General features: G+C 57.9%; 1 protein-coding gene and 1 long non-coding RNA gene across 2 annotated transcripts; both read left to right on the forward strand.

Moving 5' to 3' along the window:
- Positions 1–5,189: 5,189 nt before the first annotated feature.
- LOC132243896 (uncharacterized) lies at positions 5,190–5,994 on the forward strand. Its single transcript, XR_009455467.1, has 3 exons — positions 5,190–5,330; positions 5,674–5,726; positions 5,916–5,994. It is a non-coding gene; the product is annotated as an uncharacterized LOC132243896 (long non-coding RNA).
- A 1,240-nt stretch (positions 5,995–7,234) lies between these two features.
- LOC132243728 (E3 ubiquitin-protein ligase TRIM39-like) lies at positions 7,235–11,129 on the forward strand. The gene is made up of 3 exons (XM_059714122.1): positions 7,235–7,283; positions 8,337–8,860; positions 10,980–11,129. Exons 1-3 carry the CDS (start codon positions 7,235–7,237, stop codon positions 11,127–11,129), a joined length of 723 nt encoding a protein of 240 aa, XP_059570105.1.
- Positions 11,130–13,207: the final 2,078 nt, after the last annotated feature.

Consider the following 13,207-nt stretch of genomic DNA (forward strand, 5'->3'; position numbering starts at 1 on the left):
GTTATACACTTTAATAACACGCTGGCTGAAAAAGAATCCTTTTTCTTTGTTTTAAACTTAGTTTATGACCCCTCGTTCTTGTATTGTGAGAGTAGACAATACATCCCTATTTACTTTTTGTCTTCACCATTTAGTATTTTAAAAACTCTCATCATGACCCCCCTCCAGCGTCTATTCTCTAAACTGAATAGGCCGAGCCTCTTCAGTCTGCCCTTGTCTGCAAGTCCTGCCATATCACAGCCGACCTTGCTGCCCCTTTCTGCACCTTCACTCCTTCTTCTGCATCCTTTGTGAGGAGCGGGCACTCAAACTGCACGCAGTGTTCAAGGTTTCATAGATTTCATGGACATTAGGGCTGGAAGGGACCTTGGAAGATGTGGATGCCCCATGGATTTATAAAGAGGCATGATGATACTTTCTGTCTTGTTTACAACCCCCTTCATAAGAATTAATAACATTTTTGTTTGCCTTTATTTTTTGACAGCTGATGAGCACCGAGCAGGTGTTTTTAGCAAATTATCCACAGTGACTCCTAGATCTCTTTCCTGTGTCGTAATAGCTAATGTAAAGCCCATCAGAGTGCAGGTAGAGTTTGGGGTATTTTTGCCAACGTGCTTTACATTCACTTTACATTTATCTGCATTGAATTTCACCTGCTATTTAGCTGCTCATTCCCTCGTTTAGCTACTCCTTAGGATCTGGAAAGAGACCCCAGGCCAGAAGCAGCTGTCCCACCACAGGACCAGCGTCAGAGCGGGGTGCATGGCTGCAGTGCGGAGGAAGCAGCAGTGAACTAGAGGTGCCTTCTCAGGGCTAGAGAAGACCCAGGCCTGTGAATGCCCCTGTATGGACTGTCGTATGAGAGACTGTCTGAGCTCAGCAGTAACCTGAGTCTGCTACACAGCCTTCTGCAGGTCCTTGCAGGTGCCTCAGTCACAGAACCATAGAAGTCGGGTCGGAAGGGACCTTGCAGATCTTCAAGTCCGTCCCCCTGCCCGAGCAGGAGGAAAACTGGGCTCAAGTGACCCCAGCCACTTAAGGTAGAGCTGCAAGACATTTCACCAGTTCACGTGAAATGCCTGCCATCTCCCCCCCCTCTCCCCCCCCAAATATAAGGTAACAAGAGAAGGGTCTCTTTATACCCTCCCTGAACAGAGCTCAGTGGAAAGCCCATGTGCACCACACTGCTAGCAACACACATTTTAAAAACTTATCTGATGAAATGAAGGAGGAAAACATGCTGAAAGAAAAGCTGCTTGCAAACTCTGGAGCCCCTTCCCCACTTTGCTTGCCAACACAGTGTCCTATTTCAGTCAAATCAAACATTTTAAATAGCACCCCTGGGATATTAAGTTCTAGCTACTTCTCATTTTGTGGAAAGAATATATGTCTTTACTGCTTGCAATACTTTTGCCAGATGAAAATTGTCCACCTTGCTACTCATTGCCTTCTCCAGGTCCCTGATGTACCTGTTAAACACCACTGGGCCTAACACGGATGCCGGGGGAGCCCTGCTGTTTACTTTCCATCCTGGAAAAGGGCCATTTCTACTCGCTCTTTGCTTTTATCTTAAGCCAATTTCTAATCCACGAGCGGGCACAGCAGTGCTGTCTCACAGGCTCTGCCTCACGACCCAGCTCTGCCAGCTCACCTTCCTCATCCCCTTCCTCCTCCCATCTGCTTACCCCACTACTACTACCCCTTCCCAACACATGTCTCAGCTGCGCTGGCTGCTTGGGGTGAGGTGACCCCCAAAGCAGAGGCTGGGAGGGAGGTTCCCTCTGGGCAGTTGTCTTGCTCAGTGCTCTGAGCTGCACCTCCCTGCAATCAAGGCACCATGAGGTTTCTGCACTTCCTGGGCTCCAGGCCAGCACTATCCTGACTGGTGCTGACCCACGGGCACAGGTCTCCCCCTGCCCCACTGTCGTGGCTAGCAAAGTGACCAGAGCATGCAGGAGGAAAGCAGGGAAAGACTAGAAAAGTAACCTAGAAGCCAGGGCAGTCCTTGCACTGCGATGCTGGGCAGTGGCTGTTCCCTTCCCAGCTGTGCACACATGTCCTGACCACGTGGGCAGCCAGCTGTGACGTGTGGTGGGAACTTCCTCCTGGGCATCGCTCCACACCTTGTCCAGCTCCTTGTCCATCTCCTGGCAGCACAGACAGGGCTTCACACATGGCCTGTAGTCGGGTTTGTGCCCTGTGCGGTCCTGCAAGCCACATCCATGGCCTTAGTGTGGAAGGGGACAGGCTCCTGTGGCAGAAACCAAGAAGACAACCCACGTGGGGTCTCTCAGCTCAGCACATTGTGTGACCCTTACAGAGTCCAGATGTATTCCTGGCACTCTGCACCCTCTGCCCAGGCCCTAGCTGGAAAGTGTGGGAGCAGGGGCAGTTAGTGTAGTGTCTGTATGGGCTCAGGAGATAAGAACAGCCATTGGATGAGAAAAAATGAACCCTTTTATCACCAGTCATGGAGAGCTGCTGCAAACTGGAGCTCAGGCTTCCTGGGGTTAAGTAGGGCTCATCCCTCAATTCCCACATTCACAACACGACCCATTACTTTGGCCATCTTTTGGAGTCTGAGTAAGACCTTTCAATTTGGGCAGACTTTTAGCAGACGGGGAAAAGCTCTCAGTATTCCTCGGGAACTTGTTGTTGTAGTAGTATTTTACCTGTTTCTATTGACTTTGATAGTGCAGCAGGAAATCAAATAAATAAATCAACTTAATGAATTGTAAGGGGTGGCCTTTACATTTTCATATTCTAATCTTTCATTTCAACATCACTCGGTGTGGTGTGGAGCACACAGGCCTTTGCAGCATCACAGACTAGAAAGTGCAGGGAGTGCTGGGTTTTGCTGGCATCCCTAGGGACGGGGCTTGGTCGCTGGCATCCTGCAAACACCGTGGATGGCAACTGTAGCAGGTCCTGGAGAGCAGGGCAGGCCGGTGCCAGGGCCTCTGGGGAGCAGTCACTGAAGTTGCCAGCCTTTGGGCTGGTCTCCGGGCTGGTCCCTGAGCAGGTCTCTGGGCTTGTCTAAATACACCAATTTATTTGGAAGTAAATGAGATGAGTAAAAATGGCTGTACCAGGCTTAGTTATGTGTGGCTGTTTTATGAAAATAAGGCACAGAAATGGAATTTTATAACAGCTGTTTACCAAAATCATCTCTCTGTCCTCCTTTTCTGATTCAATTCCCCAACTGGAATCTCTCCTTTCTCTCTCTTTATCTTAACTCAGTAAAATCAATCCCATATCCTGTTCTACAAGATGCTAACCTCTTAATTTCTGCTGGCATTTCCTCTATAGTCTAACTCCATCCACACTTCTCTTTTTCTTCGATCCTTCTTTCAAACCCACTCCTCTAAAACCCCTCTTACCTTCTTAACATCACTGATTCCTACTTCCAAACTGTTGGGCTAGGCTTGCCTTGCCTTTTATTTCTCAAGCTATTATTTAGGCACTCTGTGCCTGCCCCTGCCCCTGCCCGAGTCTTGCCCATGGCAATGGCCCTGCTGCCCTCTGCTCCCTTGCAGGGGGCCACACGGGCTCTGGGACCCCCGTCCTCACAGCGGTGCTCAGTCCCCCCAGCCTGATGCTCAGCCCTCGTCTCCCCTCAGCACCAGATGCCACCCTGGGCGCAGGCAGGCGGGCAGCAGACAGGCTCCCCCACATTAAGGGCGCTGCGGATTTACCTCCCCTGGGGGCAGGCCAGGAGCGGAGGGAGCCTGCACCCGGTGAGTTTGGGTCGCCTGAGCTGGGGGACTTGTGCGGTTGTGTGGGGAGGGGGCAAGGTCTCTGCATGGGGGCACCCCCTCTCCCTCCTCGGTCTCCATTCCCAGGGGTCGAGCTGATCCAGCCCCTCCAGCCCCACGGCACTTTCTTCCACCCTCCAGATGCCTGTTTGGGCCAGGAGACCCCTCCCCAGCCATCCCTTCGTGCCCTGGCACCCACCCATTCTGTCAGCAGAGTGGGTGCAGCTGACGCGGTGCCCCTTGTCCCCCCCAGGACCAGGAGCAGTGCCGGGGGGAAGTGGAGGGGTGGGGGAGACCCTCCCAGCTGTGCGGGGCAGCTCTGCCAGGGCCGAGATGTGGCCGGACCCTCCCGCTGCTGTGAGTCTCTGCCCTGACCAGGGGTGTGTGGGGTCTGATCTGGGGTCAGGGGTCTCTCCCCAGGTGCCCTGTGCCCCTCCCACCTCCATGCATGGCATGAGATCCCGGGGGAGGATCTCGCTCCCTGCCGATTCCACGGGCCCTGCAAGAATAAGGGAGGGGGTCGTGGGCTCATCCCCTGGTCCCAGGGACAGTCCTTCCCAAACCAGAGTGTCGGAGGGCACCTGGGACCCTGAGTGGGAGGTGGGGGCTCACCTGAGATGGGTGGTAACAGCCAACCCCTGGCACCCCTGGGACCCAGGCCTGTGAGCCCTGCCCAACCCCAGGGCTCTGGGGGCTGCCATCCCTGCACCCTGGGGAGATGGGGAACTCGCTGCAGGTGAGCGGGACCCAGGCGGGCTGGGGGCTGTGAGGGAGACCGAGTGGGCTGGGCATGGCTGCATGGAGGGGTGGACCAGAGGGACAAGGCTGGGGCTGGGCTGGGGGTTGGTGGGTGAATGCATGGCCGGAGGGACAGGTGGGGGCAAGAGGTGGCTACGTGTGCAGACAGACAGGCCATGGCGTGACGTCTCTCTAACCTGCGCCATCTCGTTTGCTGCAGCTGGAGCTGGAGGCGCTTCGGGCCCGGCTGGCACAGGCGGAGCAGGACATGGAAACTGTGCTGTCCTGGTAGGTGTGGGGCTGGGGAGGGAGCTGGCTGTTCCCGTTGTGCGGCACAGGGCTCGGGGCACAAGCCCAGGGCCCATCCCACCTTCTGTGCATGTTTCTGCCTGGGGAAGGGGTGTTTTCTGGGACGGCGCCATCCATCTCTCTGAGCCCAGAAATGGTTTTTTGTCTCCACAGCGCACGGCAAAGGGAGGAGCGGCTCCGGGTGAGTTTGCGTGGGGCAGGGGTCCTCAGGGCTGTGGGCAGGGGAGGGAAGAGGTTGAGGCCAAGCTTGGCCAGGCTGGGGGACATCCCAGAGGCTGCTGAAGCTGGGAGCAGAGTCCCGACACATGGCGTGCGGGGAGAGGAGGGACCTGATGGGTGCGCAGGGAGGTAGCGCTGGTGGGTGCAGGGCCCGATACGCTGGGCGCAGGCATGGGCAGGCTCTGACGGGCTGGGGCGATTCTCGTGCAGGCCCAAGTGGAGGCGCTGAGGAGCCAGAACATGTTCCTGGTGCTGGCCCTCAAGGCGCAGAGGGAGCAGGGCTGCCAACAGGACGACAGCCCCATGGAGGTGAGTCCTTCTGCATGCCCCTGCCCCAGGGGAGGGGGAGCGTGCGTGTGCCCGTGTGTGCACAGGGCAAGGCTGGCCCCTGCTGTGCCAGCCCCGCAGTGGAGGAGACGGGGGGTTGCCCTGACTCCATGCGGGGAGGGCTTGTGCGTGCAGCGCTGGGCACCATGTGAGCTGTGTGGATGGCACAGTGGGACCGGTGGGGTGACAGGTCTGTGCTGCACTGACCTCCCCTGCTCCCTGGGTTACTGCCCCCCAGCCTCCCCACGTACTCCACCACATGCCAGCTTTGGCCCATGGGCTTGATTTTCTCTTCACTGCTATGTTACTTTTTCATTTGCACCAGACTCCCATGGATATGGAGGGGATGGCGGAGGAGTGCTGGCCACCCTGGAGGAGGTAAGTGAGGGACAGGGAGGGCAGGGTGAGGTGCGGGGCTGTCCTGGGTAGTTGGTGGTCTCTGGGCCAGGCTATGGCATGTTGCAAGTGATGCTGTTTGCAGGTAGGGGAGTCCTTCCTTCTCCGGTGCTGGTGGGGATGGATTCAGTCCAGGACCCATTTCTGACCAGCTCCTTTTTGTGCAACCAGGAGCATTAGCCCCCTCCAGGAAATGGAGGCAGGGTCCCAGGAGGACAAGGGGACCCAAACCAAGCTGCCCCTCCCTGCAGAAGCCAGCATCCAGGCAGAGGGCCCTGGGCATGAACACACCAGTACCCAGACCGGGAAACCCCTCTCCTTCTCCCGCGGGCAGCTGTTGCTCAGGCCGTGTGTGTTTCCTGGGCTTTGGACGGTGACTTCTGTTACTCCAGGTTCCTCCCTCCAGGAAGGGGCTTCATTGCTCCTTCCCTGAGGCAGCAGGGAGGGCAGAAAGGAGGCTTCAGCCAAGCCTGGGGTTGCCCAGAGAGCACAGACACACCAGTGCAAGCACCAGCCCCTCCAGGCAGCAAGAGATGCCGACCCAGATGCCTGGGTCCCTGCAGCTGTTCTGTGCCCAGGGTGGTGCAAACCAGCAGTCAGTGCAGGCCTGACCCGCACAGAGCTGAAGCCAAGTATCCACTTTCACTTGGGTCTGGTACAAACGTGCCTGGATCTGGGAGGGTCAGTCCCATAGATCTTAAATGGCTTTGATAGCCCAGGTCAACTCTGTTGTGTGGGTGACCCCTGGGGCTGTCATGGGTGGAAGAGACTCTTCAGGAAAACAGCATGCCTCCCTCCTTACACGGATGCACACGCCCAGCCATGCAGAGCTGTCACCGTCCCTTGTGGGTCAGATGATCCCGGAGCCAGAGTGACTGTGGGGAGGGACTGCGCTGGGCCACTCTGTGCCCAGATCGGGGAGTGAGAGCTCGAGCCCGAGCTCTGCGTGGATCCCTCAGCCCTGCTCTGGTCCTGGCTCTGGCAGGTTGTTGAGTGAGCAGGGGATGGAGAGCACACACGTTCCCTGGGGTTGTGGGCCAGTCCCTGCAAGAATTGTATATGCGTGTGTGTGTTGGGGGGTCTGCCCATGCATGCAGGGGTCTGTGCATTTGGGGACAGACAAGACACTCTGGGAAGAGAGGTTCAGCTGGAGCCGTCTTTGTTTTTTTGCCTGGTTTTGGGTGAGAGCAGGGGCCAATTTCCTCCTGCTGTGACATTTCCAATGCAAATGTCACAGCAGATTTGGGGAACAGAGCACAGGGGGTATTTTTTTGAAGTACTCTGAACAGATCCCCACTCCCAAGCTGCTCACCCTCCCCATCCTGCCCTTCCATAAGTGCTGGGGGTCCCCTGTTGTTTCCTTGGCCTATCCATGTCCTATCAGAAGCCTTTGGGGTTTGTGCTCCTAAGTGTTTCCAAGTGTTTCCCCAGAGCAAGTGTAACTCAGATGTGTTTCAAAACTGCCATCTCTGTGTGCAGCATCTGGCACAATGGAGGCTGGCCTACAGCAGCTGGGCCCCACGGGCATGGGGTTATCCAGTACTCCGGGGACAGAAGGCCCCAGACCCAGCAGTGCCCCAGGGCTGGTCTGCACAGGGCGTCCTTGGCCCAGTGCAGTATTTGCAGCGCGGACCCCTAGAGCAGATGCACAACAGGGGTGAGCTGGGACTTGTGCCTGGTGCAGCTGAGCCCAGAGGGAGGGGAAATGCCTCTCCTCACTCAATGGCCCCAGAGTCATGAGCAATGGGCCCTGTTCTGCGGTGCTTAGTCCCCTTGTCAGTGCTTCCCCACTGCCCTTCCCCTTCCCTCCCCACCCCGTGCACCCAGCCCCATGCATGGCCCTGCGTGGGCTGGGCTCTGGGGAGGCGCTGGCTGTGGGGTGCCCTGGCTGCAGTCCTGTGCCCACAGGGCTGGGGACATGAGGGTCCCCGCTGGGGCAGAGCAGCCCAGCCTGGGATGGGCAGGGGCAGGCACCAACCAGCTGTCAGCCGCAAACCAAGTGACCCAGGCCCAGAGCACAGAGACCCCTGGGCCCTGCCCTCTGCTCCCCCTGCCACCCCTTCCTCCGGGCAGGCTGCTCTGCTGGGCCCCTCTGCTCCCTGCTGTCTCCCAGCCCGTCCCCCCTGTCCCTCCAGTCTACCTCCTTGCCCCTCCTCACCCCCTTCCCAACAGTGCCTGTGGCACCAGCTCATGGGGAAGGCGCTGCCCCTCTTGCCCCATCACCCCCGAGCTGTGCTAGTGGGGCCAGGCAGCCAAGCCTGGGGTGGGGGAGGGGCAGGACAGGGACCTGCTGGTATGACATAATCTCATGCCCTTCCCCCACCTGGTGCCCACCCCATGGCACCCGCCCCTCTCTCCTCCCCCCTGTGGGTGCAGCACCCGGCCCTCTAGCCCCCACTCTGCCCCAGGGATGAAGAGGTCTGGTGGGAACATCCCTCTCTGCCCTGGGGCCATTTCCTGTTCTCTCCATTTCCCCTTGGGGCGATGGTGATTTCCCAGCAGGGACTGACCCACGATTCCTGGGATGCGGTGAATTCTCTGTGATTTTGGGGACCCGCCTGCCCCGACCTTGACCCGTGACTCTCTCTCCAGTGGACGTGACTCTGGACCCGGACACGGCTCATCCCAACCTTGTCCTGTCTGAGGATCGGAAATGTGTACAACACAGAGACACCCGACAGCATGTGCCCGACACCCCGGAGAGATTTGATTATTGTCCCTGTGTCCTGGGCTCGGAGGGGTTCACGGGCGGGAGGCGCTACTGGGAGGTGGAGGTGGGAGACAAGACAGAGTGGTACGTGGGCGTGTGCAGGGAGTCTGTGCGCAGGAAGGGGGGGATCACGCTGTCACCTGGCCATGGATACTGGGTCGTGTGGCTGGAAGATGGAGGACACGAGCCCTGCACCTCCCCCTGGACCCCCCTCCCCGTGCGCATGCACCCCAGGTGGGTGGGGGTTTTCCTGGACTACGAGGGAGGCGAGGTCTCATTTTACAATGTGACCAACAGGTCCCATCTCTTCACTTTCACTGACACCTTCTCCGGGACCCTGCGCCCTTTCTTCAGTCCTGGTCTCAATGCTGGGGGCACCAACGTGGCTCCCCTGACCCTGTGCCCGGTCCCAGCCCAGTCCTGAGGGAATCCCTGTCCCTGCCATGACCCGCGGGGGGCACAGACTGTCCCCTCCCCGCGCCCCGACTGCCAGCCCCTCGGCGTCCCCAGGGTGGGGGGCAGGCTGGCGGGTCAGGGCTGGGGTCTCCAACACAGGAGCTGCTCCAGTCTGGACCCTGGTGCTGCCCAGGCCCAGGTGTCATCTCCCAATCCCCAAATGCAGGGGCGATGCTTAGGGGCTGCACACAGGTGCACGTGCACTCCCTGAGCATTGCAGTGCACTCCCTGCAAAAAGGTGCCACCGACACTGTTCGCAGTTTCTGCAGGCAGTCCATGATCAGCCCTGGCCGCCACTGATGCTGCTGGCGATGCCTGTGGGTCTTCACTGACCCCAGGTCAGCACTCACCCCCACCACCCCCCCCCCTGCCGCCAACAGTGCCAACCGCATCTTTGAGAGCTCCCCACTAACCACCACTGGGGTGCAGCAGCCGCCGATGGAGCCGTGCTCTCCCCAGCCACTGGGGGCAGGTGCCATACATGCCCACACGCATAGCACCCCCCTGGGAGGGACTGTCTCCAAACTCTCATCCTTCACTAACATCACTACAATCACTTTGGGGGTTTTATTTTGTTAATTTGCTTGCCTCTCTCAGCACTGTTTCCCTTCCCCCCTGACCCCATCCTCTCCCCTCCTCTTCTCTCCCCTCCCACTATTCCCTTTTATATTTAAAATAAATACCTTTGCATTGTACACCGGCTGTCTGCACATCATTTCTTACCCTCTGATGAGTGAGCACTTGCTCTTGAAAGCTGATGCATCTGGGATTCAGTAAGTCTGGTGGTGCTCAAGCTTTCTAATGTGCGAGTCCAGAGCCACACACCATGGGCCTCATGTGGGTCGGACGGCACTAGTGTCCCAGGCCCAGCACATGTCATGTTGTGCCTGAGTGCCCGGGGTACAGGGTGCCTGGGGGTGGGGAGCAGCAGGGAGGGGAGATCAGCATCCCTAGCGGTGCTCCTGGCAGTGTAGCCACTAGTATTTTTTCACCTCCTGCCCCTGGGTTTGGTGCCCAGGGCACATGTCCCAGTCTCCTACTGCACTCTGCTACTGTCTACAGCTCCCAACATCTCCAAAATAACCGCCATCACCGAATCACTGGACCTGTGGGGATGCATGACTTGGCTCTGCAGGCAAGATCTGGCCCATGGGCCAGGAATTGTGGCCTCCTGAGTCTATAAGGTGCATCTCTATCCTGCTTCCTTTGGACTTCACGCTAACAGAGCTAGCTGCCTCTCTCACTACACAACAATAGTTCTCCAATATTTTTAGAGTCAAGATCCCCACTCATTAGACTCAAGGCACCCTCAGAAAATGCCTGCTCTTCCTTTTCACTTGCTTTGCTACTGAAAAATAATATAGCAGTTCTTCTGGTGCAAAGAACTCAGAAAGGCCACAATGGATCAGAAATGGATTCTTATTGCAAAGCTTTGTGTTGCTTTTGTGAATCGCGTATAGGTGTTTGCACATCTACCAGAGCTAAGGAGCTCACCACACCTGGATGGGAAGCACTGATCCAGATCAAACTGATGTCAAAGTCCCTTTTCACCCCAACATCTCCACTGTACTGGGCCAGATACTGCCTGTGTGCCTCCATCACAGTCTGTGCTGGTGCCCATCACTGCTGGCCCGTGGGAACTTCTGATGGGCAGAGTCAGGAGGATCCTGATCCGCAGCCAGTTGCTGCCCCAGGGATTGAGGGGGAGAAAGAAACAGCTCCACATCCTTTTCCCTGTGATGCACCATGGCCAGAGGGACCCAGACACGTGCCTGTGTCAGCAGGGCCCCACTCAGTGTCACCCCCTCCTCAAAGAGGGGATCAAGGGTTGTGTCTGCTCTTGCTCTGTTTCTCATTTGAGAATCACTGGGGGATACTGGGAGGCATGGGGGTAACGCGGGTCCCTAGGCAGGTACTGTGACCCACTGGATGATAATGGTAGGCACTGGGAGAGCACTGGAGCTAATGGGAGATCCTGGGAGGGTATTGAGACAACTGGGTTCTCTGGGCATCGGGGTTGTCCAGGTGCCCAGGTCCTCTGTGACAGCCCTTCTCCCCCCAGGATGCAGCTGTCCCACTGTGCACTGCTGGCCATGGTGGTAACTGGCCCAGTGCCCCCCAGCCCCTTGGCCCTGACAATGGACCCCGTGGCAATGCTGGTGCCAGGGACTGAGCTGGGTCTGCGGCTGTCCCAGAGCCAGGAGAGCTGTGACCCCTGAAACATGGTCCTGTTCCCCAGTGCCAAGGCCCTGCCTTGGGCCCTGCAGCCTGTGGCCCACAAGCACAGCCCTGCCCCAGTCCTGGGTTTGGCCCCTGTGGGAGGTGCCTCCGGGACCTGGGATGGCAGGTGGAGGCAGCACAGGGCAGGGCACAGCCTGGGTCTGCAGCAGGGATGCATGTGGCCAGGAGCGAGGCAGGGCCCAGACCTGCTCCTGCCTGGCCCAGCCCTGGGGGTGCGGAGGGGCACCTGGGTGGGCATCCCGTGGGGGAAGGGGAGGGTGTGTGTCTCCCAGTATCCCCAGTGCCTCCCAGTATTCTGGCAGACCACTCTAGAGCTGCAATGTGTAGAGACAGAGGCCTGCAGGGTGCTCTGCACGGGACTCACCGAGGGCAGGAGCCAAGGTCTGGGCCCCAAATGTGGAAGTGCAGTGGAAATGAGCTACAGCAGAGCGATGCAGTGACACCCTGGTGACAGCCGGCCCAGCACGAGACTTGGACGCTGCGCAGGCTGCTCGGAGGCACTGCAGGATGCTTCGAGACATGGGGAGGGGGGCAATGGTGACAGGGGAACCTAACAGGACACTGGGACATACTGGGAGTGTGGCAGAAATGCCACCGTCTGTGTCTCTCTCCAGAAACCTGTCCTGGTCAGCTTGGGACACTGGGGTCGAATCCCTAAGGGAGGGGGATTTTCCTCCCTGCCTACGTGACAAAAGCCTGGTGCCGAGGGTGCGGTCCCTCTGGTCACCTGAGCGGAGGAAGGAAAAGCCCCTGCTCCTCTGCCCAGGTAATCAGTGATGCTTTTTATATTGGTTTGCTAGTTGCCAACACTGCTGGCGTCTATTGGACTGGGCTGCTGAGGTCAGACAGGCGATACAAGGGCCTGGGCCAAGAAGGAGGAGAAGAAGCCATTTTTCCAGCGTGGCCCAAGCACCAGGACACCGGGAGAGAGTCTGATCCATCTGAAACGCTCTCTCTGGAAATCTCCGAGCCAGATCTCTACCATCTTCTGGATGATACTTGTAAGTATTTGAAGGAGCGAGTCTGCCGTCCGCCCCGTCTTGCTCAGCACTCCCCTGCCTCAAGTAAGAAGAAGGGGAAATGAAAGGATGCTCTTCCCTGAGGAGTGGGTTAAGATAAGGCAGACCACCCAGTTAGTTGTTTCCAACGTTGGAAGTCTTTATTTTACTTAAAGACAAATGTATCTCCTTGCTAAGCGTCTCATTAGCTGGCGGCGGCGGGTTGGCCAGGCGAGGCAACGACTGGTTAAACTGGAGGCGGCGGACTGGCCGCTTGCATCAGTTCTGGGTTGCCCCTGCCCTGCAGCCTGTCCCGGAGCCGCTGCCCCTCCGGCGATGCCGGGCACCTCCTCGGGCACGAGCTCTCCTGCCTTTCCTCCTGGATCCGTACGGCCGGATCGGTGACTCCTCCTGCCCCGAGGGAAGTCTGATGACTCCTGGAGTACTAATAATGCCGGGAGACCGTAGGTCAGCGCTCCCGCCCGCCCCGAGCCCCAGCCCGCTGCAGCCTGTCCCGGAGGTGAGTGTCTCTCCTGCCTTCACCTGTGACTTCGTTTTGCCTACAGTTGCACCCTTGGTAACAGGGGCTCGGCTAAAGTCCCCTGTTACCCCTAGACCTGCTCGTGATGCACCTGCCCATGCAAGAAAGAGTGCGGTTAGCCTTGGTTATTACCTCGTCACATGGCGACTCGTGTTCATTTTTGCATCAGCCGGGACTCTGAGGTCTCTTTCCAGTGCTGTGGTGCTCGAGTGGGCAGGACTGGGGTCCCAACCTGCAACGAGCAGCACCCACATCCCAGCCCTTCCCCTGGCCGGCTGCAGCCAAGCTGGTCTCATTTCATATGCCAGCTATTTGCAACCCCACAGCAAGGATCTCTGCTCTGGCAAGATAAGGCCTGGGCAAGGGTGAAATAAGTGCAGGTTTATGGGCTAAATCAAGGTTGAAATGAAGGTGTTTGAAAGGTGTGAATGGCCTGTAGCTCCATGTTTTTTGCTGTTCCCGCTTCTCCTCCCCGGGCCCCTCCGGAGGCAGCGCAGACTCCACCTGGATCTGTTAA

This window comes from Alligator mississippiensis, chromosome 11 (genome assembly GCF_030867095.1).
Source record: "Alligator mississippiensis isolate rAllMis1 chromosome 11, rAllMis1, whole genome shotgun sequence".
NCBI lineage: Eukaryota > Metazoa > Chordata > Crocodylia > Alligatoridae > Alligator > Alligator mississippiensis.

What these genes read in the sequence shown, in the direction of transcription:
- LOC132243728 (XM_059714122.1), top strand. Translation starts at nt 7,235, where the DNA reads ATGGAGGCTGGCCTACAGCAGCTGGGCCCCACGGGCATGGGGTTATCC. An exon ending in CACGGGCATGGGGTTATCCA is followed by an intron (nt 7,284 to 8,336) that starts GTACTCCGGGGA and finishes CTCTCTCTCCAG; the next exon opens with TGGACGTGACTCTGGACCCG. An exon ending in CTCCCCTGACCCTGTGCCCG is followed by an intron (nt 8,861 to 10,979) that starts GTCCCAGCCCAG and finishes CCCAGGATGCAG; the next exon opens with CTGTCCCACTGTGCACTGCT.